Source organism: Acomys minous (assembly GCF_964271855.1).
Source record: "Acomys minous genome assembly, chromosome: 10".
Lineage (NCBI taxonomy): Eukaryota > Metazoa > Chordata > Mammalia > Rodentia > Muridae > Acomys > Acomys minous.
This window is the reverse complement of record NC_140491.1, coordinates 48,657,981-48,682,725: the sequence shown is the minus strand read 5'-3', so window position 1 is coordinate 48,682,725 and position 24,745 is coordinate 48,657,981. Positions and strand designations below refer to the sequence as shown.

Here is a 24,745-nt window from a genome sequence, read left to right as displayed (position 1 = left end):
ACACAGTCTCCTGCTGCTGCCCGAGGAACAAGATGTAGAGCTCTCGGCTCCTCCAGCACCGTGTCTACCTGCACGCTGCCGTGCATCCTGCCATGATGATGCTGGACCAAACCTCTGAAACTGTAAGCCAGCCCCAGTTAAATGCTTTCCTTTACAAGAGTTGCCTTGGGCTGGAGAGATGGCTCAGCGGTTAAGAGCACTGACTGTTCTTCCAGAGGTCCTGAGTTCAATTCCCAGCAACTGCATGGTGGCTCACAACCATCTATAGTGTGATCTAATGCCCTCTTCTGGTGTGTAGGTATACATGCAGGCACTGTATACATAATAATAAATAAATCTTTAAAAAAAAAATTAAAGAGTTGCTTTACTGGGCGTGGTGTCGCACACCTTTAATCCCAGCACTTGGGAGGCAGAGGCAGGAGGATCCCTGTGAGTTCAATGCCAGCCTGGTCTACAAAGCAAGTCCAGGACAGCCAACATAACCCTGCCTCGAAAAACTGGAGGGAAGAAAAAAAAAAGAGTTGCCTTGCTCATGGTCTCTTCACAGCAATAGAACCCTAACTGAGACAGTGATGCTGGATTTCTTTTTTTTTTTTTTTTTTTTTTTGAGACAGAGTTTCTCTGTGTAGCCCTGGCTGTCCTGGAACTCACTCTGTATGTAGACCAGGCCGGCCTTAAACCCAGAGATCCCCTGCCTCTGCCTCCTGAGAGCTGGGCCTTAACAAGGACATCTGGGGCTGGTTTCAGGGGAGCAGCTTTCACGGGTGCTCTGACTATACTATGTACTGGAGTCCTTTAGGAATTGAGTGGACCATGAAGGTACATGACGCTAGACACAAGAAAGAAAAGAACAGAGGCCTCCTCTCTCCTCATCATCGTCAAGGCTAGCCTGGCTACTACAATGAGTTTGAGGCCAGCCTGTGATCTCAGAAACAAACAATAAGCAGCTACACAAAACCCCCAGGCTGAAACTATGGCCCAGTAGGTTACGTGCTTGCTGCAGAGGGAGGGGTAGTTTGAATGCCTAAAACCTACGTAAGTGCCAAGTATGCATGTAATCCCAGGGCTCCTGCAGGAACGCCGGAGAGAGAGAGGAAAGAGTCCTGGGAGCCAGGCAGTGGTGGCGCACGCCTTTAATCCCAGCACTCAGGAGGCAGAGGCAGGTGGATCGCTGTGAGTTGGAGGCCATCCTGGTCTATAAAGTGAGTCCAGGACAGCCAAGGCTACACAGAGAAACCCTGTCTCGAAAAACCAAAAACAACAACCAGTGAACACACAAACTCAAGTTTCCCATCATGCTTTCTGTTGGAGATGTCTTGAAAGTCCTTTCTCTCAGATCCTATGTGAAAAGAACACAATGACAGCAAATGGAAAAAAAAAAGTTTAACTGTTTATCTTGATGTCTTCACATGGCTCTCCCTGCCTCAGTGCCCTCTGTGTCCAGCCCTGGAGGAACTGTTTCCACTCCTCACTTGCCACCCCACGCTGATGATTATGGAGAGAACAGCACGCACCAGTTGCGCCTCTGAAGGGAGATCTGTGTAGAGCTTCCAGACTGCCTGGAGCAGACTGGGGCCCCTGGCAGGGAGGCCTCAGTGTCAATGCCCGCTCAGCTGCCAGGCAACCCAGAGCAGGTCCCATCTTCTCCCTGCAGCTCCCTTTCCTCATCTGTAAATGAGAGGCTTGGATTTAATGCTTATTAGGATTCCTCCTCGCAGCCGGGCGTGGTGGCGCACGCCTTTAATCCCAGCACTCGGAAGGTAGAAGCAGGCGGATATCTGTGAGTTCGAGGCCAGCTGGGTGTACAAAGGGAGTCCAGAGAAACCCTGTCTCAAAAAGCAAAAGATTCCTCAATGCCTCATACTGCTGCCCTCTGATTTCTACAATGTGTTAACTCAGACCACTTTGTTTTAATCTCTCTTGCTCACAGGCAAGGAAACAAGATGACCACTATTTGTGGATTAGAACCAGAGGTAACCAGCTGCCTTTGAATCAAGCCTTCCACCTTCAGAGCCGGGAAGGAAGCCTGGCCTTCATTATCATTTAACTGGGGCTTCTGGTTAAACCCAGGGATTGGGAGAGCAGGGGAGGCTGCTTTGCTGTCATTCTCTGGGTTCTTCCAGAATCAGCGAAAGCTTTGGTGGACTCAGCAGAGGGCGGGGCTGGGGGTCGGGTTAGCGATGCTGAGCAGCGGCCTACTGAAAGAAAGCCTGGCTTAATGGAAACTGCTGGGGACAACAGTTGCTGACACGGGATGCGAGGGGGGGGGGGCAGGGGCGCTGGGGGAGGAACAGGACGTGGTGTGTGTGTGTGTGGATGGACACGCAGTGGATTGTGAAACTCTGTATTTTTATGTAACTCTTTGCAGAGACATTTTCATTGCTCTTAGTTATTTCTCATGAGGGTGTTTCTTCACGCATTGCCACCTCTCACGCCAGCCTCTCTCATTCAGTAGTCTCCCTGGCTTGGCTAGATTGCAAACAAAAACAGCCCGCCAAGCATCTATAGAGAGAGAGAGAGAATCACCACTGGCCTTAGGTGGCTTGGGAATTAGCTTCGTCAGTAAAGTGCTTGCCAGGTGAACACAAGAACCTGAGTTCAATCCCTAGGACCCATTTAAAAAGCTGGGTGTGGGTCTAGTGAGATGGCCCAGAGGGTGGCGGCATACGCTACCAAGCCTGAGAACCTGTGTTCAATCCCTGAAACCTGCATTGTAAAAGGAAACACGTTTCAGCCTGGTGTGGTGGTGCACTCGGGAGGCAGAGGCAGGTGGATCTCTGTTGAGTTCGAGGCCAGTCTGGTCTACAAAGGGAGTCCAGGACAGCCAAGGCCACACAGAGAAACCCTGTCTCAAAAAACAAAACAAAAAACCAAAAAAACAAACAAAAAGGAAACATGTTTTGACCTGCACAAATGCCCACATACACTGTGTGTGTGTGTTGAGAGAAGGTCTTACTATTTAGCAGCCTTGGCTAAAACTTCCTATGTAAACCATGATGGTCTTGAACTCATGGCCATCCCCCTGCATCTGCCTCCCAGGTGCTGGGACTACAGGCATATGCCACCACACCCTGCTTTCACTTGCTTTGATCTAAAACGTAGAAGAAGTGACACCAGGTGAGTTCCACAGCCCACAGCCTGAGAATCTGGCAGCTCCCACTTTTACCCTTTTGGGGTCTCATGGTTAGAATACAAAATGCATCCCCACAGGCTTGGGTGTTGAATGCTGTTCGGGGATGTGATGGGAACTTTGGGAACAATAGGAACAAGGTTGGAAGGGGAGCTGTGGTCTGGTGGGAGGGAAGAGGGTCCTAGGGGGATGGTTTTGAAGGTTACACCTGGTTCCCAGCTCTTCTTTACTCCTGGCTTTCTGTGCACACTACTGCTGCCATGACATTCTGCCTCACCCAGGAAGCCAAGACTATGGCCTGAAAGCTCTAAAATGGGGGAATGAAATGACTCCTTCCTCCTTTAAGTTGCTATTGGCAAGTGTCCGGGCCATAACAGTGTTATACCTGACTTACACAGGCCCAAGCCACCATGTCGAAACTCAGATGTTCCCAAGGGTCTTCACTCTCAACACGGTTGGAATTATTGACCTGATGGCTACCCAGTGCTACGTGATACATGATATTGAACTTGACCACTGATGTCTGTGTACTAGACACTGCAGTGCAACGATCAAAATGTCTTGCTGGGGGCTGGAGAGATGGTTCAGAAGTTCAGAGCTCTGGACGCTCCTCCAGAGAGCCTAGATTTGACTTCTAGGACCCACACAGTGGCTCACAATTGTCTGTAAATCCAGTTTCAGGGTACATGATGCTCTCTTCTTGTCTGAGTGGGCACCAGAAATGAAAATGGTGCACAGAACCGGGCATGGTGGCTCATGCCTTTAATCCCAGCACTCAGGAGGCAAAGGCAAACAGATCTCTGGGAGTTTGAGGCCAACCTGGCCTACAAAGCAAGTCCAGGACAGCTAAGGCTACACAGAGAAACCCTGTCGGGGTGGGGGGAAGGTGCACAGATATATATGTAGGCAAAACATCTATGCACATAAAATAAAAGTTTAAAAATATTTTAAATTAAAAAAGAAATGATGACGGTGGGGGTGGCGCTCGCCTTTAATCCCAGTACTCCAGAGGCAGAGGCAGGCAGATCCCTGTGAGTTCCAGGCCAGTCTGGTCTACAAAGTGAGTATAGGACAGGCAGGCTACACAGAGAAACCCTATCTCAAAAATTAAAAAAAAAAAAAAAGAAATGATTTGCTGGGTATGGTGGCACATGTCTTTAGTCCCAACATAGTCCCGGTCCAAAAAAGAAAGAAAGAAACATTACTCATGTGTTAAATGCTTTGCTTCCATCTAACAGCATTATTTATGGAATTTCTTAAGCTTTAGCAAGTAGAGACTAATTGAAGAAAGTGGGTCACTGGTCTTGGGTCTTTCACGGTGTTTGCCCATATACATTGAGTCAAGAAAGCAGAGCCAAGGCCAGGCGTGGTGGTGCACGCCTTTAATCCCAGCACTTGGGAGGTAAAGGAGTTCGAGGCCAGCCTGGTCTACAAAGTGAGTCTAGGATAGCCAGAGCTACACAGAGAGACCCTGTCTCGAAGGGAAAAAAAAGAAAAAGAAAAAGAAAGAAAGAAAGCAGAGCCAAACAGTGAGCCCAAATCAGTATTTTCTTTTTTAAGTTCTGTGAGATTTTTTTTTTTTTTTTTTGGTTTTTTGAGACAGGGTTTCTCTGTGTAGCCTTGGCTGTCCTGGACTCGCTTTGTAGAGACCAGGCTGGCCTCGAACTCACAGCGATCCGCCTGCCTCTGCCTCCCGAGTGCTGGGATTAAAGGCGTGCGCCACCACGCCCGGATTCTGTGAGATATTTTTGTCATAGTGATGGGAAAAGTAATTAATACAGATGTTACCTGAAACACATTTCTGAAATTCTTACGCTCTTTTCAACTGCTCCTGGGTCTTCTACATTACCACCCCCCCACACACTCTCCCTCCCTCCCTGTGTGTGTCTTTCTTGTTCCTCTTTTTTTTTTTTTTTTTTTTTAATATTTATCACTCAAGGCTTTTGTGCTGACTAGTCATTGTCAACTTAATACAACCTAGAATTATCTGGCAAATCACTTGAACTGAAGACTTAACCGGATTGGCCTATGGCCACAGCTATGAGAGATCGTCTCTATTAATGATTGATGTGGGCGGGCCCAGCCCGCTGTGGGCGGTACCATCCCTACGCAGGTAGGCGTGGCCTATAAAAGACCGCTAGATGAGCATGAACCAGGAGCCAGGCAGTAAGTAGCCTCCCTCTATGCTTTCTGCCTCAGTTCCTGCTTGAATTCCTGACCTGACTTCCCTCAATGACTTGTGACTTGGAAGTATAAGCCAAATAAACCCTTTCCTCTCCAAATTGTTTTTTGGTCAGAGTATTTTATCCTAGCAACATAAACTAAATGAGAACACTTTCAGATGACTGCTTTCCCACGTGTCATCTGGTTGCATTTTCCTGAAAGATCCTAAAACTAGACCATCTGGAACCTCCTGAAGAGTGTAAGATAACAAGTACAACTAGTATTTAATCCTCTGGGTTTTTTTTTTTTTTTTTGAGACAGGGTCTCTCTGTGTAGCCTTGGCTGTCCTAGACTCAATTTGTAGACCAGGCTGGCCTCGAACTCACAGCGATCCACCAGCCTCTGCCTCCCGAGTGCTGGGATTAAAGGCGTGCACCACCACGCCCGGCCCTAATCCTCTGTTTTATAATGACTTATTTCCATTACTAGATAGCTAATACAATTCAAATACCTAAACGGTAGTCAGCTTTCCACTGCTATACAAAGTACAAATCTGCTTACAAAGAGAAAGGGTTTGCTTCAACCCAGCCAATTTGCCCTTTTGCTTTGGGCCTGCGATAACATATCTTGGCAAAAGTGTACACAGAGCCAAAGGTCCTCACGGCTGTGAATCAAAGGAAGACAAAGAGACCAGAGCTCCACCCACAGCCCCCTTCAAAGACTCATCCTAAATCACCCCAAGCCTCCTAGCAGGCTTCGCCTCATAGAAATCCACCCCCTCTCAATAGTGACACAGACTGGTCACAAAACCTGAAATGCATAGGTCCTTTGTTGGCGGGGATGGGGTGGGGGATGGGGGGATGGAAGGGATGGGGGGTGGCAGGGGTGGGGGGGATAGGAGGGGTGGGGGGTGTGGCAGGGGTGGGGGGTGTGGGGTGTGGAGGGGATTCCAGATCCAAAGATAGCACTGACCAAGGAGTCCATAGAGTGATCAAATTGGGATATGGGGGTGGTGAGGGACCTAAAAAATGGAGTGGGCCACACAGGAGTTAACCGCAGCAACAGTCAGCAGTGCTCGGTACATGCTCGCTGGAGCGATGAAGAGCAAAGGAAAGAAATACCAATTGTGGTGACTCAGGTGTGCAAGCCAGGCGCGACTCGGCCGGATGCTATGTCCTACGCTGCTTTTTCTCACTCCGACTTGACAGCTTTTCTCCCTAATTCCCCTGATACTTGGTTATAGGCTCAATTTTCTTAAATATATTTTATTATAAACTTATTAACTGAGAGTACCTCGCTTATAACCTGACTAACCTAAACAATAGGAAAAGGAGATTAAAGAATACAGTAACAAAATGGTCAGGATATCAGTTCCGAGGAAAGATTCTCCTGGCACAATCAGCAGGATTTCTTCTACTGGAACCTGGAGCAACCAGAACCTGGAACCTCAGCTGGAGCGCGGAGAGGGAGCCTTCCCTCGAGTGGTTCTCTCTAGGAGCATCTCGAAGTGGAGCAATGAACAGCCAAAGCTATCCCAAGTCTCCAAAGGCCTTGTTTCTAGTTTTTGACTCATTTTTATACCTCCTCTCAGAATTTGTTTAAGCATGTTTTTCAGCTGCTTAATAACCAATCTCCCCCACATGGTGGTTTGACTTCTAAGGGGTAAACGTCACCTTCTCTCTCACAGGTCTTTTCTTATCCCCTACTTGTGATCTAAACAAACAAACAAAAAATGCTTATCTCTCCTTCACTTGGTTGGCAGTAAGTACCATAAGTGTCCCCTCCTTTGCCAGTTGAAACATTTGCCCTTCAAGTTAGCCGCTGTTCTCATCTGGAAGAAAATGCAGGACTAGAAATTCCTCCGTAGTTGGTGCCTGGTTTGAGGCCTCACCTGTTAAGGCGGCTTTTTAATTTAATCTCAATTGAGTATGTGTTATCCCAAAGATGCCTCCTTTGGAATCTCACATTTCTTATTGTTCTGATCTGTGAGATAGAAGAAAGGAAGGGAAGGATAAGCAGTCCTCAACAGTCTCTCCAACCCTTGCTTCCTTTCCCCTCCCTCCCTTGCTCCCTTGTAGCCTTCCTATACATTCTTCCTCCTCCTCCTCCTTCTTCCTTCTTCTTCTTCTTCTCTTTCTCTCTCTCTCTTTTTTTTTTAAGACAGGGTCTCTATGTAGCAGCCCTGGCTGTCCTGGACTCACTTTGTAGACCAGGCTGGCCTCGAACCCACAGCGATCCGCCTGCCTTTGCCTCCGATTGCTGGGATTAAAGGCGTGCGCCACCATGCCCGGCCTCCTTATGCCTTCTTTATTTCTGTCATTTCTTCTTCCATCCATCCCTTCCCTTTTTCTTCTTTTCTTTCTCCCTCTCCTTCCTTCCTCTCTATTAAAGGTTTTTAACACCTGTGTGTTTTCTGTCACTATGACAAACTATCTGAGAACATCAGCTTATCAGAGGGCAGACCGCCATTATTTGGCTCCTAGAACTGGCTATCCTCTTGCCTCAGGGACCCAAGAACTGAGATTGTAAGTTGGTATCACTACAGCTGCCTTCTACTTCTTAAATTTTTATAGTCAAGGAAACAATATACATGAAATTCATAGTTAGCCAGGCGTGGTGGCACATGTCTTTAATCCCAGCACTGGGGAAGCAGAGGCAGGCGGATCTCTGTGAGTTTCAGGCTAGCCTGGTCTACAAAGTAAGTCTGAAAAAAAAAGAAAAGAAAAAGAAATTCATAGTCCATTACTTGGGCTAAAACACAGGTATAACCAATAACACAATTACCTCTACTACATCCTCAGGCCCAGGGTAGATGGGTAATTTCTCCTTGGCAGACCAGCTCTAAGATGATTCTTTCTGGTACCCATATCCTGGTGTTCATGCCCTCAGGCAGGGGTTGTGACTTGCTTCTAAGCAATAGAACACAGCAAAAGAGAAATCACTTCTGTGATATGTAGACTCAGTTTTCTTAACCAAAATATTTTATTAACAACTTATTGACTGAGCCTACGTCAATTATAACCTGATTAACCAAAATATTAGGAAATGAAGATTAATTGACACAACAACAAAACCTGAAGGAAATCAGTCCCGAGGAACGATTCTCCGACAGGAAGCCGCAGGATTTCTTCCACTGGAACCGGGGGTAATAAGACCTCAGAGCCTCAGCAGGAGCCGGAGCTCTGAAGCCTTCCCTCAAGCGGATTTCTCTAGGAGCGTCTTGAAGGGCAGCGATGAACAGCCAAATCTATCCCAAGTCTCCATCCGCACCGCCGCCAGTTCTGGGCTCCTTTATGTATCTCCTCCCAGAGTCTGTCCACAGGATCTTTTTCATCTGGTAGCAATTAAGCTCCTGCACGAGGTGGTTGCTTTTCTAGTGAATTAACATCACCTGTTCTCTCACTAGACCGTTCTGATCGCACGCTTGGGATCCTAAAGAACAGGTTTCTCTCCTTCAGTGATATGGTGAGATCACCTCTGTCCTCATAGAAGCTCCCTACTGTCTTCCCCGTTTACCTTCTTTGAATCAAGCTACTAAGAGAATTTTAGATGAATGGGGGGCCTTAGGCTAATTCCCTACAAGAAATGGAATTTGGCATATAGACACGTGAACTTGGAATTTGGTGAGTGTGTGTGTGTGGGGGGGGGGGTGTTGGGAAGAACCCAGCACCTTACATGTGCTAAACAGGCTTCATCACTGAGCTGTAACAGGCCCCCAGACCTTAGCACAACTGACTCCATGATAGAAGTGCCATTCAGTCCATAAAATTCAGAGTGTAGACAGCACCACCTGCCAAAACAAAAACAAAGACCTCATCCATCAAACTTTATGGTTCTGGGAGCGTCTCTAAATGCACTAGCTTTGCTTTTTGGCTTCTATCATTTTGCTTCTGGCTAACTGTTCTTGTTAACTGAAGTATGCCAACCCAGGACATGCTCTTTGTGCTTAAAAGCTCACCTGAGAAAGTGTAACACTGGGATCCAAACATCCAGTGTAGCCGCTGACCAGCTAATAGAAGTGCCCTTTTGTTGTTGTTGTTTTGTTTTGGGGTTTTCAAGACAGGGTTTCTCTGTGTAGCCTTGGCTGTCCTGGGCTCACTTGGTAGAACAGGCTGGCCTTGAACCAACAGCAATCCACCTGCCTCTGCCTCCCAAGTGCTGGGATTAAAGGTATGCACCACCACCCGCACTGGCTTTTTTTTTGTTTGTCTGTTTTTTGTTTTTTTGTTTTTTTTGAGACAGGGTTTCTCTGTGTAGCCTTGGCTGTCCTGGACTTGCTTTGTAGACCAGGCTGGCCTCAAACTCACAGCGATCCACCTGCGTCTGCCTCTCCATTTCTGGTTTAGAGCCCATCTCATGTCTCTAGTCACTTAACATTTATCATTTTACTTCACAGCTAGGAATTTTCCTGTTTGCCCTACAGTGTGAGCTCTTCCATTGCACAACCTTGCCTGGCTTGGAATTCTCCATTGTTCCTCCGCCTCCCAAGGGCAGGTATTACAGGCTGCACCGACACCAGCAGCAGCAGCAGCAGCAGCAGCAGCAGCAGCAGCAGCAGCAGCAGCAGATGTGTGTTATTGACTAGTTTTCTGTGATGATTTTTCTCCAGGCTTGGGAGCCACTAGCTCTGTATCATCTGAGACATTTCCATGGAAAACTTGCATCCTGCTCTTAAACTATACTCAGCCTTTCTGATTTAATATGTGTTGCTTGAGGTAGACATTTTTTATTTCCAGCACCTGGGAGGCTGAGGCAGGACAATCACCAGTTCCAAGCTGCACTGAGTTACATAGTGAATTTGGGTCAGCCTCTCTACAATGTACTTGTCTAAATAATTTTGTATTGCATACAATATAGAAAATTGTTCACTTCTGCTTTGTTTGTTTTTGTTTTTTTTCGAGACAGGGTTTCTTTTGTAGTCCTAGCTGTCCTGGACTCGCTTTGGAGACCAGGGTGGCCTCTACCTCCAGAGTGCTGGGATTAGAGGCGTGCACCACCATGCCTGGCAAAGTGGACACATGCTGGCTGTACAATTTGCTAAGTCCTCCTAAGTAAATCCGTCTGTGTTTGTAGCTACCACCAAGATGAATGCCTTCATTTTTATTTGTGGAAATTTCCTCTTCACCAACCATCATAAAAATTGATTACCACTCATTTTATTGTTTTAGAAGGTAGCCCCCATCTGATATGAGCTCATTGCTTCTTCTGCTCTCTCAATGTTACGCTTGGGATTTTTTTTGGGGGGGGGGCGTTTCAAGACAGGGTCTCTCTGTGTTAGCCATAGCTGTCCTGGACTCACTTTGTAGACCAGTAGGCCAGCTTACTCTACAAAGTGAGTCCAGGACAGCCAGGGCTGTTAACACAGAGAAACCCTTTGTCGAAAAAACAAAAACAAAAACAACCCCCAAAAAATTCTCTGGATTAAATTTGTAAAACGATAACTGAGGAAGTGGAAGCCTTGACTTCTGACTTCTGAGAGCTTCCCAAACGGGACTGTCTTGACTCTAGGGTGGACACCAAGAGGAAAGTGGGCGTGATCACACCCAGCTCCCTGGGGGAGGGGTGGGGTCACCTCTTGGGGGGGCGGGGCCCAGCCAAGGCCCTTTCCTCCGCTGGGTGGTGGCGGGGGAGGGGCCGGGGCCGGGCAAGGCGGGGCTTCCTCTCTGCGCCCGCGGAATCGCCGTTTGACCCCGGAAGTGCTGTCTCTGTGGAAGCTGTCACAGTGTCCAGCGGCTCAACTTCGCGGGTGTGGAGCTGGGAAGGTGAGTACGTGCCGGGGCCCCACCGGTGGAGCTCCGGAGGAGCCAGGGCCGTGCTTCGGGCGCCCTCGGCACCCCCAGCCCAGGGGCTTCACGGCGGGGCTGAGCGTACACCGCCCAAAGGGCCGTGAGTTGCCCTGCGAAGCCAGGAGAACCAGAACCTGGAGTTCCGGTTCTTTTTTTAAGGCTTGACCCCAGAGTGACCTGGGACAAACCCAGGTTCCCCCACCCACCCAAGTATCCGTTTCCTTGACGTTCATTCATTAGTTCAGCGTACGTTTGTTGACCGACTCCCACGTGCCTGGTACAGACCTAGGCGCCGAGGATGCAAACAGCAAGACGGACAAGGCTCTTGCCTTGGTAGAGCTTACCGTCTCGAGGAAGGACCCAGTAAATGCATAAAACAAGTAAAAATGCATAAAGCAATTAAACATATGACAGTGAGTAACAAGGAGAGAGATTACTTCCGGGAGAGGCTCTGGGAAGGCTTCTAAGTAGAGTGATGTTGACCCAGGACCAGCAAAGTGATGGGTGACAGAGAAACTGAGGCCGCAGTAGCCCTGGATATGCTCTCTGGCCGTATTACAGTTGTTGATTGCATCAAGCCCCTCAGCTCTTCCCCTCCAAGACACTTAGCTGTTAGCCTCTGCTACCCAGCCCAGCATAGGCGATCCAATGGTGCACACCTGTCCAGGTCCTTTCACAACTCAAAGCCTAGTTCAGTGAAAACCCAGATCCTCTTTGACGCCTCCCTCCTCTAAGTCGTTGTTAAGTGCTTCACGGGAGCCTTGCGTATTTGGCAAACATCATGGCATTGATTATTATTTGCGTGGTGACTAGATTTGTACCTCTCATTTTCTGGCGATTGAGCTTTGTGAATGGCACCATCAGATCGATCGGGTCCTTGGCCATGTTGGTATTTTTTTTGAGCATCCTTGCCATTTAGAGCCAGGTGTGGTGGCGCGTACCTGTAATCCCAGTCCCAGTTTTTATGTTTTATGCCATAATGGCCTGCTACTGGTGAGCCTTTCTAAAAAATTGCCCTCCATTCCACGATTCATTTAATACTTGTGGATGGGAGCGCCGAAGAGCTGCTGTGCTAGTTTGGCTTTGTATCCTGTGTTCACATATATGTGGGTATCACGGCATATGCGTGGAGGTCAAAGGTCAAACTCAGGTATTGGAGTCCTTCCTCAGAAGTCTCCAGTTTTTGTTTTTTTGTTTAGTGTTTGTTTTTGTTTTTTCAAGACAGGATCTCTCTGTGTAGCCTTGGCTGTCCTGGATTCACAGCAATTCACCCTCTTGAGTGCTGGGATTAAAGGTGTGCGCCACCACCTCTGGCTTTTTGCTTTTCTTTTGAGATAGGGTCTCTCAGTGGCCTGGGGCTTGCCTAGTAGACTATGATGGCTGGCCAAGGAAGCTTTAAAAAAAAACAACAAAAAACTTATTTATTTATTATGTATACAGTGTAACAACTCCAGGCCAGAAGAAGGCACCAAATCACATTACAGTTGGTTGTGAGCCACCATGTGGTTGCTGGGAATTGAACTCAGGACCTCTGGAAGAGCAGTCAGCGCTCTTAACCTCTGAGCCATCTCTCCAGCCTGCCAAGGAAGCTTGTGCCTTCCCCTTTTCCAGTGCTGAGATGATAAGCCTGTACCACCACACCCGACTTCTTACGTGGTTTTGGGACTTGAACTCAGATTTTCGTGCTTGTGCAGCCTGGGCCATGCTGACTGAGCTGTCTCCCAGGCCACTCTGTGACTATGTCATTTTTCTTTGAGCTTGAGTGCGGTAGGCACAGATTCTATCACGGAGCTATACCCAGCCACTATATACCAACTCCTAGCTTTGAAAGCAGTTTGGCCCCTCTGTGGAAGGGATCTTGTGTTGGCAGGTTTATAAGGATTCTCTCTTCCTTTTGTTAGCTTGTCATGCCCTCCTTTGAAGCCTGGGGAGTTTGTAAAGTCTTAACACACTCTACGTACGAGGAAAAGTCCATTGTTCCAACCCTGAAAGACCTCAGTCTCTTGTTCTGAGGAACGTAGCTCAGAGGCGAGGCTAGCCTAGCATTTGTGATGAATTCAGCCTTCCTCATCATTATTCATCAAACATACGGCATGGCTACATTGCTAGGCCCATGCTGGTTATAGGAGCAAGGAAAAGAAGTGAGCCAGGAATCCCAGCATTCGGGAGGCAGAGGCAGGTGGATGGCTGTGAGTTTGAGGCCAGCCTGGTCTACAAAGCGAGTCCAGGACAACCAGGGTTACACAGAGAAACTCTGTCTTGAGAAAACAAAACCAACCAACCAAACAAACAAACAAAAAACAAAAAAGAAAAGAAAAGAAAAAATTGGGCAGTGTCTTCACAGTGCCCACAGGCAGCTTGGGTGTAGCTTGAGATTCTAGAACTCTCTCCATAGACTGTGATAGCCTTGAACTCTGTAGAGATAGATCTATCTGCCTCTGCCCGCTCCTTGTGCCAGGATTAAAGGAATGTGCCACCATGCCTAGCAGGAATCCTTTTCTATAGTGGGTAGGAGTTATCTGGAAGGCATTTTCCTTCAGAGCTGAGAACTGTTCTAGGCAAAAGTCACTTTAGGTCAGCAAATGCATACCGCGCCTTGAAAGCCCACATTAGCCTGCTGCGGCCAGGGGTGCTGGTGCCCTGCTCAGTCCCAGAGGAGGCCCTGGCCCAGGAGTCTGTGTGTCTACTCTCTCCCCATCCATCTTCCTTTCAGGAGGGTCACGCAGCACAATGCCAGCTCTGCCCCTGGACCAGCTCCAGATCACCCACAAAGACCCGAAGACAGGAAAGCTGAGGACTTCAGCAGCGCTGGTGAGCCGATCGATGCCGTGACGCTGCTTGGCCTGACAGGGCCAGCCCTAGCAGTTTCAGAAGCAGAAGGGAATGACCCAAGCTATGGCTACTGCTCAGTGGTTGAGACACTGCTAGGCCCTTGTGAGCCTAGTGTACAACTTTGTTTCTGAGCAGCAGTTACATTTGAGTAGTGTTTTTCCATGTCAGGTCACCTCCCTACAGCACTTCATTTTCAATCAGTCTGAGGGCAGTTCTGACTTAGCCTGAGCTGGGCTGGTTTGGTGATTTACCTTTGTGGGGAACTTAAGGTTTCATGTAGGAATATATATATTTAAATCTAAGCTGCTCCTCAGACTTGTGTAGGATCACTGGTTTCAGAGGCTGGGCTAGTCTTCTCTCATATCTGGGACAAGAAGTGAGACACACAGAGACTCTGTGAGACCGAAAACTAAGGAGGCTGTGAACCTGTCCGTTCCCAGCATCAGAGAGATTAGAGCTATGGAGAAATGGAGAAGTGCCAGGCTGCTAAAGAAAGCGGCAGAAGTGGGGATTTGAGACCTTGTACCCACTCATAGATTTCCCAAGAATATGAGCTTACTTGCACAAGGCGGGAAGAAGTATTTTCTAGAGGCTTGAGTATTTTATTTCCTGCATTTGAGTTGGCTTTTATTATTTCCTCTTCAGTTTCTAACAATAGAACTTAACACACGCAGGGTACCCCATGTGGGCCAACCCGTTCTCAACAAGTCCCCCAGATTAACTTTTCTTCTTCCTTTCCTCCCCCTCATTTTTAGTTCTTTGGGAATTTTGTGCAGATCCACCCCCTTTCCTCACTCACCTACTTTGTGTCCTTTTCTAAAGCCCATCAAGTCCAGTTGGTGCTGCCCACATGCTCTTGGATGTCTGGCCTTACTTGGAAGGTGGTCTCCTCCCAGCAACTGTACCCTCAGAGAAAACTCACCCTTCCCCATCCATCAGCTATCAATTATCAGTTAGCTTGGGGTGGGACTTCCTGCCTGCCTCCCCAGGCTATTTTATTTAAGTTGCATCATAGCTCTGTGAGTGGATTTTTGTTTTCCGAGACCAGGTTTCTCTGTGTTATCTAGGCTGCACTGAACTCAATTTGTAGACCAGGCTGGCCTTGAATTTACAGAGATCCACCTGTCTCTGCCTCCCAAGTGTTGGGATTAAAGGCGTGCTGGAAGAGGATTTTTTTGGGGGTGGTTTTTTGAGACAGGGTCTCTCTGTGTAGCCTTGGCTGTCCTGGACACCCTTTGTAGACCAGTCTGGCCTTGAACTCACAGCGATCCACCTGCCTCTGCCTCCAAAGTGCTGGGAGTAAAGGCGTGCGCCGCCACCACCAGCCTTGGAACAGGATTTTTAATCAGTGTAAATGAAATCTCTCCAAGTGTTGAGTATGTACTCTGTTGTCAGGCAGACGATGTAGTTCCGCTGTCAGAATGTTCTGTTGGACAGTGGTGGTGGAGATTTGACTGGCTGAGTCTGGTTTTCAACCTCAGTCCTTCCCGGTGCTGAATGGGCACCTGGGTTGGTAGTGTGGGAGCTGGGAGGGAAGAGATCTGGTCCCTTTCCTTCACGGCTGGCTTCTTAGTGGCAAGCACAGCAAGCTCTCTGGAAACAGTCTTTACGTCAGAAAGCACAGTCAGACTTAATGCCTGAGGCTAGAGCTACAGAGAGAACATATGAAGCCTGTCCTAGTGCGGTCGGCAGGCAGAGACCAGTGCCTTTTAGTATGATGACAGTATGATAGGAAGCAGGCCGGGCTCTCACACAAAGGCCGATTCTCACTCATGTCAGAACTTGGAGTACAGATAAGGAAGGTCTTGGGCTGGTAGGAGGGACATGCAGCCAGGGATGGCTTCCTGGAGGACAGAGATGCTGAGCTGGGTGTTGAAAGGTGAATGAGCCGGAAGAGAGCAAGGCCCTGGATGGAGAGCTCAGGGGTGCTTGAGGGAGCCTGACTTTTAGGTCAAGCACAGATCCCTGGGGGTGGCACTAGAGCAGAACATAGTTGGCAAGTTATTTAACCTCACTAGGCCTCAGGATCCAAAAAAGATAATAATGGACCAGGCATGGTGGGGTGGCTGTGGGGGTAAATGAAGCCTCTGTGGATTGGTGCCTGCAGCAGAGCAGGCTCTCAGTCATTGCAGGCGCAGCAGTGAGAGCGAACAGCAACGTGGCATTGAGTAGTGGTTAGGTTGGGAAGAGGGAGCAGCTGGAAGACGATCACCTGGTTGGGGACAGGTCTTTTTGGTCATACTGAAGAGCATTAGCCTATAGGCTGCAGGAAGCTCCTGAGCATTGTCCTGAGCTGCGTAGAGGGTTTTATCTTTCGAGTCTCGGCTTGGGGAAAGATCTCTGCCCACGGAGCAGTCATTGCAGTCCCTCTGCAGAGTGATGGATAGCTGGAGCCTGTTGATGTTTATGGAACAGTTGCTGTTCAAGGCGCATGCTCTTGTAAAACCTGTAAGAGACAGTGGTGAACCGTTAGGCCATTCCCTGAAGGACACTAAGAAATGAGCTCCTGTCAAGATACATAAAGGCTTGATGGGCAGTAGTTATTTTCCTAGTTTGCCAGAGCAGATGAGCAGCCCTAAGCCAGACTTTTTGAAAGGTGGGGCTAAACTTGGGTAGGAGAGACACAATTGGAGTTGCTTCTGTCTTGCTCTGAAACAATCTACGGCTACTCACAGAGTCCCTCAGATTCATTCTTTTGTCCAGCTAATGAGTATGTGGCATGTCGCTCAATGCCAAGCGCTGTTGCAGTATCATTGAAAGACATACTAGGCAGGAGAGATGGCTCAGAGGTTAAACACACTGACTGTTCTTCCTGAGGTCCTGAGTTCAATTCCCGGCAACCACATGGTGGCCCACGACCATCTATAATGTGATCTGATGCCCTCTTCTGGCCTACAGGTGTACATGAAGACAGCACTGTATACATAATAAATAAATAAATAAATCTTTTAAAAAGAAAGAAAGATATACTAACATATGTCCAATATAAACCATAACCTATGGTCAAGACAGTGAACAATTTCACCTTCCCTCAAAGTCCCCTGTATCCTTCTGTAATCCATTTCCTCCTTCTCTCCCTGTAACCAACAGCAACTGATCAAAAGTGACTTTAACGACTGCTGTAGTCAGAGGAGGGCAACACAGGTGTTGGGCAGAGCCGTGGGACACCTCTAGTCCAGCCAAGGGGGGATTGGGGAGTCCTAGGAGTCAGTATGGTCAGATGGACAAGCGGCAAGATCAAGGCAGTGCATGTGTGCCGCAGGCCACAGCTGCCTGCACCAGAAGCTCTGCTTCACGTTCTGCCTCAGCGTAACCTCAAGGCCTTTAAAAATGGTCCTGAGCCGGGTGGTGGTGGCGCACGCCTTTAATCCCAGCACTTTGGGAGGCAGAGGCAGGTGGATCTCTGTGAGTTCGAGGCCAGCCTGGTCTACAAAGCGAGTCCAGGACAGCCAAGGCTACACGGAGACCCTGTCTTGGAAAAAAAAGAAAAGAAAAGAAACATAGGAGGAGGGAAGGCGGGCTTTTTCTACACAGAGAAACCCTGTCTTGGGGGTTGGGGAATGATTTCTTCTATCAGGTGTGCCACCACCTTCAATCCCAGAGGCAGACAGTTTCTATTAAGGCGGAGCTAGCCTAGTCTAAAGGAGAGATAAACCTGTTTTTTAGGATTCCAAGTGCGGGATTGGAACGGTCTTGTGAGAGAACAGGTGAGGTTAATCCACTAGAAGACCGACCACCTCCTGCGGGAGTTTGATTGTTGCCAGTGGAAAAGATCCCGGGAACAGACTCTGGGAGGAGATATGTAAATGAGTCCAGAACTGGAGGCAGGGCTTTTTGGAGACTTGGGGTAGTTTTGGCTGTTCATCACTGCACTTGGAGATGCTCCTAGAGAGAACCGCTCAAGGGAAGGCTTCAGGACTCCGGCTCCTGCTGAGGTTCTGGGTTCTGGTTACTCTAGGTTCCAGCAGAAGAAATCCTGCTGATTGTGCTGGGAGAATCGTTCCTCGGAACTGATATCCTTACAGTTTTGTTATTGTGTCCATTAATCCTCATTTCCTATTGTTTTGGTTAGTCAGGTTATAAGTGACATATGCTCGGTCACTAAATTGTTAATAAAATATATTGGTTAGCTTGGGCATTGTGGTGCACGCCTATAATCCCAGCACTTGGGAGGCAGAGGCAGGTGGATCACTGTGAGTTTGAGGTCAGCCTGTTCTACACGGTGAGTCCAGGACAGCCAAGGCTACACAGAGAAATCCTGTCTCGAAAAACCAAAATAAATAACTAAATAAAATAAAATATATTGGTTAAGAAAATTGAGCATACACTAGTCTACATAGCAAGTCCCAGGCCAGCCAGGGCTATGCAGTAAGAACATGTGAGAAAGAAAAATAGAAAAATGGAAGCTGGGTGTGGTGGCGCACGCCTTTAATCCCAGCATTTGGAACTCAGAGGCAGGTGGATTGCTGTGAGTTCGAGGTCAGCCTGGTCTACACATTGAGTCCAGGACAGCCAAGGCTACACAGAGACCCTGACTTGGAAAAAAAAGAAAAGAAAAAAAACATAGGAGGAGGGAAGGCGGGCTTTTTCCTCTTCCTAGGCTCAATTTAGTACTGACTCGCCTGAGAACATCCTTTCGCTAAGGACTGCTAATTCCCACCTTCAGGCTTGAGGTGTCGCTTGGTCTGCTTAGGGCTCCCTCGTGCCTTAGTTGTGCACCTTCCCCGTGGAACGTGAGCCCAGAGAGAGCTTGAGACTCTAAGCTGAGTCTTGCAGCACTAGATGCTTTTATTCACGTGCCCCCACACCTGGCATACTAGGGGCCCTGGAAAGAGTGTCAGCAGGTCGGGGGAAGGGAGCTTGGAAGGCAAGGGGATGAGCTCTCCTTTCCAACAGATTAGTGCCCAGAATGCTGCCACCCTCTGCATGGGATTTAAATGGGGAGAGGTCCCACAGACCCATATGCTAAATGACTGCAGTGAATCCTTGTGGAGCCTGCATACAGGAGTGTGCAGGCCTACAGGGTTCTTAAGGAGGCTGATCCGGCAGTCTTGGTTGCTCTAGAGCCGGCTCTGGAAGTGGAAGGCTGTGGTTGATAGCAGCTGAGGCCGTGCCTGGCCCTTCTCCTGTTACAGCTCCCCCTGAGAAAGCCACTCGTGTAGACTGGGGCGGAAACTGAGCCCATCATCTCTTCATTCTGCTGAACAAAGTGGGGTTTGTTCATGGCACGGTTAGGGCTGGGAAAGAGACCTTGTGACTCTAAGCTGAGAGCTGCAACTACTTGATTAGAATCTTTAACAAAATAGTTGAAGGTTTTTTCCCCTGGTTATAAAAAGGAAAATAATGATATATAGAATATGATGTTGTTTGTATCAAAAAGGAAAAACAGACTTAAACAAGCATTTGCTATGCTTATGGCAGTATTCTAATGGAGTACCTAGAAAGGTCACTAGGACGCATTGATGGTGGGTCCCCTGGGAGGTCGTGGAGACTGGGAATGTGCTTCCCCTCCCAGCCCTCTCTCCTTTCCCCTCCTTCTCACCTTTTCTTTTTCTCCTCTCCTCCCCCCCCCCACCCCCCCCACCCCCCCCACCCCCCCCCCACCCCCCACCCCCCCCCCGCCTACTTTGCCATGCTGGGGTTTGAACTCAGGGCCTCACGTACACTGAGTGCACATTCTGCCACTGAGCTATACCCCGTCCACATAGTGTTTGAAAAGATGCTTATGTGTTACTTGGATAATTAAATATTAATTTTAAAAGTACACATTCATTGTTTAAAAATGAGAAAATAAAGTGGTTTGCACCTTTAATCTCAGTACTTGGGAGGTAGAGGCAGACAGATTTCTGAGTTTGATGTCAGCTGGTCTACATAGTGAGTGAGCCCTCGTCTCAAGAAAAAAAATACTGAAAACTATAATGAAGCTATAATTCCCTAGCCCCAAGATAACCAGTATAAGTTTTGGAAATTGTCCTTTACTTCTTTTCAAAAACCTGTACCAATATGTGACTACATAGTTTTTTGTTTTTTTTTTTTTTGCTTTAATTACAAATCTGGCTGGGTGTGGTGGCGCACATCTTTAATCCCAGCCCTGAGGAGGCAGAGACAGGTGGATAGCTGTGAGTTGAAGGCCAGCCTGGTCTACAAAGAGAGTCCAGGATAGCCAGGACTGTTACACAGAGTAACCCTGTCTCAAAAAAAGAAAAAAGAAAAAAACAACAAAAACCCCAACAAAACAAAACAAAAACTTCGGAAAAAAAAAAAGAAAAATTTAAAAATTACAAATCTGGCTTTATTAGAGTTTTGTATCTTTCTCTTCCCTTAACCTGTCCCCTCTCCACTAAAAATGCTCTGAAAACATGGTTTTTAACAACCGTCTAGTATTCCCTGGGTGCCACCATGGTTCCTTTGTTAGACACACTGGGTTCTTTATATTTACAGGCTCCTTGGAGGGTCTCTGGTTGGAACAGCCAAGTACTGTCATTGCTGTGGGTTGGCAAATGGGCCCTCGCTGACTAACCTCTGCCACGTTAACACGTGGTTTTTGGATCCGTAGCACCCTGAGCAGAAGGCAGACCGGTATTTTGTGTTATACAAAGCGCCCCCTAAAGACAACATTCCCGCCCTAGTGGAGGAGTACCTGGAACGCGCCACCTTCGTAGCCAATGACCTCGACTGGCTCCTGGCCTTGCCTCACGATAAATTCTGGTGCCAGGTAACATTCTATAAAAATTAACACTAAGACAACGCACATGACATGTCCTTGGTTGGTTGCTGTTGCTTTTCTCTCCCTAGGAATTGCTTTGTTGTCTACTTTCCTTGGATCCTTAACAGCACACTGTGGTTTGGATTGCTGTCTCATGTTGCAGCCTTCCTGATGTTTACACACTGTCCGCTTGTCATTTTAAGAACCTAGTATTTAGCCCTGGGCTCATTCCTAGCTCCTTGGTCTTTTGGGGTTGGAGTGTTTGCAGTCAGGGCTGATGGGCCGTGAGCACATGTGCAGTCTACGCACAAACACTTGAGCGTCGGGGATAAGCCCTGCTCTCCTCTCTCGCCTGGCTTAGGTTATTTTTGATGAGACCCTGCAGAAGTGCCTGGACTCCTACCTGCGCTATGTACCCCGAAAGTTTGATGAGTGGGTGGCCCCGACCCCTGAGGTTGCTGACATGCAGAAGCACCTACACAGAAGTGTTTTCCTCACCTTCCTTCGAATGTCCACTCACAAGGAATCCAAAGTAAGTCTCTGACCCTGTGACAAGTCTCCGCTTGACACCCAGCACCTCTGTGCCAGACTCTACCCCTGGGAAAGAAGGCTCTGAAAGTGTTGCGTTTCCTCTTTCTCTCCCTTCTTCACTCCTGTCTTTTGGGGGGAAACCCTGTGCCACTTATTTGCCTTGTCCTCTAATCCACCAGCCTGTCCACAGTGTACCCAGTGTTCTCGTCAGCAGGAACCCCAAGGTCCTTGTCACAGTTGACATGTGACTGTGGCTTTACTCATGTGACAGAGGGTAATGACATTGATTCTGACTTTTTTGAGGAACTCATATGTGTACTTTTAAAAATATTTATTTTAAGGAGCTAGGCATGGTGGCTCATGCCTTTAATCCCAGCACTCAACGAGGTAGAGGCAGGAGGATCGCTGTGAACACCAGCCTGGTCTACAAAGCGAGTCTAGGACAGCCAAGGCTAACACAGATAGACCCTGTCTCGAAAAACCAGCAACAACAAAAATTAATTAATTTGTATATGTGTATATGTCTCCATGTATGTATGTGCACATATGTGTGGGTGCCAAAGAAGCCAGAAGAGGGCGTCAGATATCAGGAGCTGTAGTTTAGGTAGCTATGAACCACCGTGTAGGAACAAGGAACTCAGTCTTAGCCACTGAGCCACCTTGTCAGCACTGCTGTTAGCACTACTTGATGTCACTAATATCCATGTTCCTCAGGGACTTTTTGTTCTTTGAGTGTGTATAATGTGTGCCACTGCACATGTGGAGGTCAGAGGACAACTTGTGCAGTGGCTTCTGCTCTGTAGGTCCTGGAGATTGAGCTCAGGCTTATCAGACTTATTGGCAAGTACCTTTACATACCGAGCCATCTCACTAGCCTTCAAGTCCTTGTTGGAATCTAAAAAATGTTTTAAAAGAGTTGCTTTGTGAGGCATAGTGACACACACCTTTAGTCCTAATAACTCAGGAAGCAAAAATAGATGAATTTCTGGGAGTTCAAGTCCTGTCTGGTCTATTCAGTGGGACCCAGTCTCAAAAGACATTATTTGAGCTGGCTGTGGTGGCGCACACCTTTAATCCCAGCACTCTGGAGGCCAAGGCAGGTGGATTGCTGTGAGTTCAAGGCCAGCCTGGTCTACAGAGGGAGTCCAGGACAGCCAAGGCTACACAGAGAAACCCTGTCTCAAACACACTTTTGTATTATTTTTAATTGTATGTGTGTGTCTGTGTTGGTGTGTCCGGTGCCTGTGGAGCCTAGAGATAGCAGATTCCTCTGGAGCTGGAGTTGTAGGTGTGTGTAAGACGCCCTTTGTGGTGCTAGGAACTGAACTCAGGGCTCTCTGGAAAAGCAGTGTGTGCTCTTAACCGCTGAGCCATCTCTCCAGTCTGAGGATTTTCTTTTTTTAAAGATTTGTTTAATTTTTACTGATATATGTGTATATGCTCATGTGTGCCAATACTCACAGAGGCCGGAATAGGATATTGATCCCTTGGAGCTGCCCAGTGTGGGTGCTGGGAACCAAATTCCAGTTCTCTGCAAGAACAGCCAGTACTCCTAACCACTCAGCCATCTCTCTGGCCCTTCCTTCAGGGAAGTTTTGTACATCAGGGAACAGAGAACTCTAAAGACTGGATCTTGGATGCAGGCCGTGGTGGCGCACACCTTTAACGGTGCGCTTGGGAGGCCGAGGCAGGTGGATTGCTGTGAGTTCGAGGCCAGCCTGGTCTACAAAGTGAGTCCAGGACAGCCAAGGCTACACAGAGAAACCCTGTCTTGAAAAACAAAAAAACAAAAAAACAACAAAAAAAGATTGGATCTTGGGTTGAGGTGTACTTTGGTCATACAGTGCTTGCCTACTCTGCACAAGGTCCTGCTTGGGTCTGGTCCCTGACGCCACAGTGAAAAAGGATCTTGTTTTATTTGCTTCTTTGTTTGGAGACAGGATCTCCGTGTGTAGGCCAGACTGACCAATTCACCAGCATCCTGTCTCAGCATCTGAGTATTTTCATATTTGTATGTGTGTATGTGTGTATGTGCGTGCGCAGGGTGCGGACAGGTGTTTATTGGGGTTTTCTTTTTCTTTCTTTCTTTTTTTTAAGGCGTGCACCACCCCCACCCAGCTGTGCACATATGTTTTTTAACGTATATGTATGCCATATATATCTGTATAAGCCCTCGGATGTCAGAAGAGGGCATCAGATCCCTCGGAACTGGAGTGACAGGAAGCTGTGAGCTACCATCTCAGTACTGAAAGCCGAACCGAGGCCGCTGTAAGAGCAACAAGGGCTCCTGCCGGGCCACTCTCATCACTCGTTTTTACAGGCATTCATCACAGCTCAGTGGGCCTTTTTTTTTTTTTTAAGATTTATTTACCTAATACGTATACAGTGCTCTGCCTGCATATGTGTCTGCCCACCAGAAGAGGGCACCAGATCACATTATAGATGGTTGTGAGCCACCATGTGGTTGCTGGGAATTGAACTCAGGACCTCTGGAAAAGCAGTCAGTGCTCTTAATCTCTGAGCCATCTCTCCAGCCTGGGTCTTATTTTTTTTTCTGTGTGTGTGTGTGTGTGTGTGTGTTTTTTTTTGGGGGGGGGAGGGGAGGTTTCAAGATAGGATTTCTCTGTGTAGCTTTTGCTGTCCTAGACCCCCTTTTTAGACCAGACTGGCCTCGAACTCAGATCCACCTGCCTCTCCTTCCCTGAGTGCTAGGATTACAGGCGTGCTTAATTTTTTGTTTTGTTTTGTTTTTTGAGACAAAGTTTCTCTGTGTAGCCTTGGCTGTCCTGGACTCACTTTGTAGATCAAGCTGGCCTCGAACTCACAGAGATCTGCCTGCCTCTGCCTCCCGAGTGCTAGGATTAAAGGCGTGCGCCACCGCCGCCTGGCTGCGTGCTTAATTTTTAAGCTACATTTTCCTTATAATTAAGTTTCAAATATATGCATGTACTTGAGTGAAAGTTTCGTGTACACAGAACACTGGCTCCACGTCCCCCTCACACTACTTGTCTACTTACCAGTGTTGTGTCAATCTAGTTTAACCTTAGTTTCCTTATCTTCCCAACGTGATTTTATGTAATCCCAGACAACGTGCTGATTTACCCCTAACTGCTTAAAAACGCCCCTCAGCTGACTCTTTCAAGGTGTGTTTCTGTTTACATGAAAATGCAGAGTCACCGTAATTCTAGGTCCTCTCATGAAAGCTCAGGCATGTATACAGCAGGGGCATGCTGCCATTAGCCTGTCCCCAGCGGATGAGCATCAAGGTGGCCTCTCAGGAGTTTGCTATTGCAGTGTTTGCATGCTCAGCCTCCGTCCTCTCTCTGCACTTTCCCTTTAGGATCACTTCATTTCCCCATCTGCGTTTGGAGAGATCCTCTACAATAATTTCCTCTTTGACATCCCAAAGATCCTGGACCTCTGTGTGCTCTTTGGCAAAGGCAACGCACCACTGCTCCAGAAAATGATAGGTAAGGAGGACGTGGGACCTGGGTGCGAGGGGTGGCCCCATGCCAAGCCAGAGGTGCGAGGGGTGGCCCCATGCCAAGCCAGAGGCCACAAATGTCTGTGCTTAGGCAGCACAGGAGGGTTAGGGGC

General features: G+C 48.0%; 1 protein-coding gene across 3 annotated transcripts in view; it reads left to right on the top strand.

Moving 5' to 3' along the window:
* Positions 1 to 10,923: 10,923 nt before the first annotated feature.
* The window catches only part of ASCC2 (activating signal cointegrator 1 complex subunit 2), a 46,480-nt gene continuing 32,658 nt past the window's right edge, over positions 10,924 to 24,745 (top strand). Inside the window, exons 1-5 of one of the 3 annotated variants that reach the window (XM_084798694.1) lie at positions 10,924 to 11,055; positions 13,793 to 13,890; positions 20,468 to 20,626; positions 20,979 to 21,149; positions 24,489 to 24,618. In XM_084798694.1, coding sequence (XP_084654820.1) covers positions 13,810 to 13,890; positions 20,468 to 20,626; positions 20,979 to 21,149; positions 24,489 to 24,618 — 541 coding nt within the window. In that variant the 5' untranslated portion in view covers positions 10,924 to 11,055; positions 13,793 to 13,809. The remainder of the gene's footprint in view (positions 11,056 to 13,792; positions 13,891 to 20,467; positions 20,627 to 20,978; positions 21,150 to 24,488; positions 24,619 to 24,745) is intronic. The other 2 variants (XM_084798695.1, XM_084798696.1) reach the window with 2 other exon arrangements.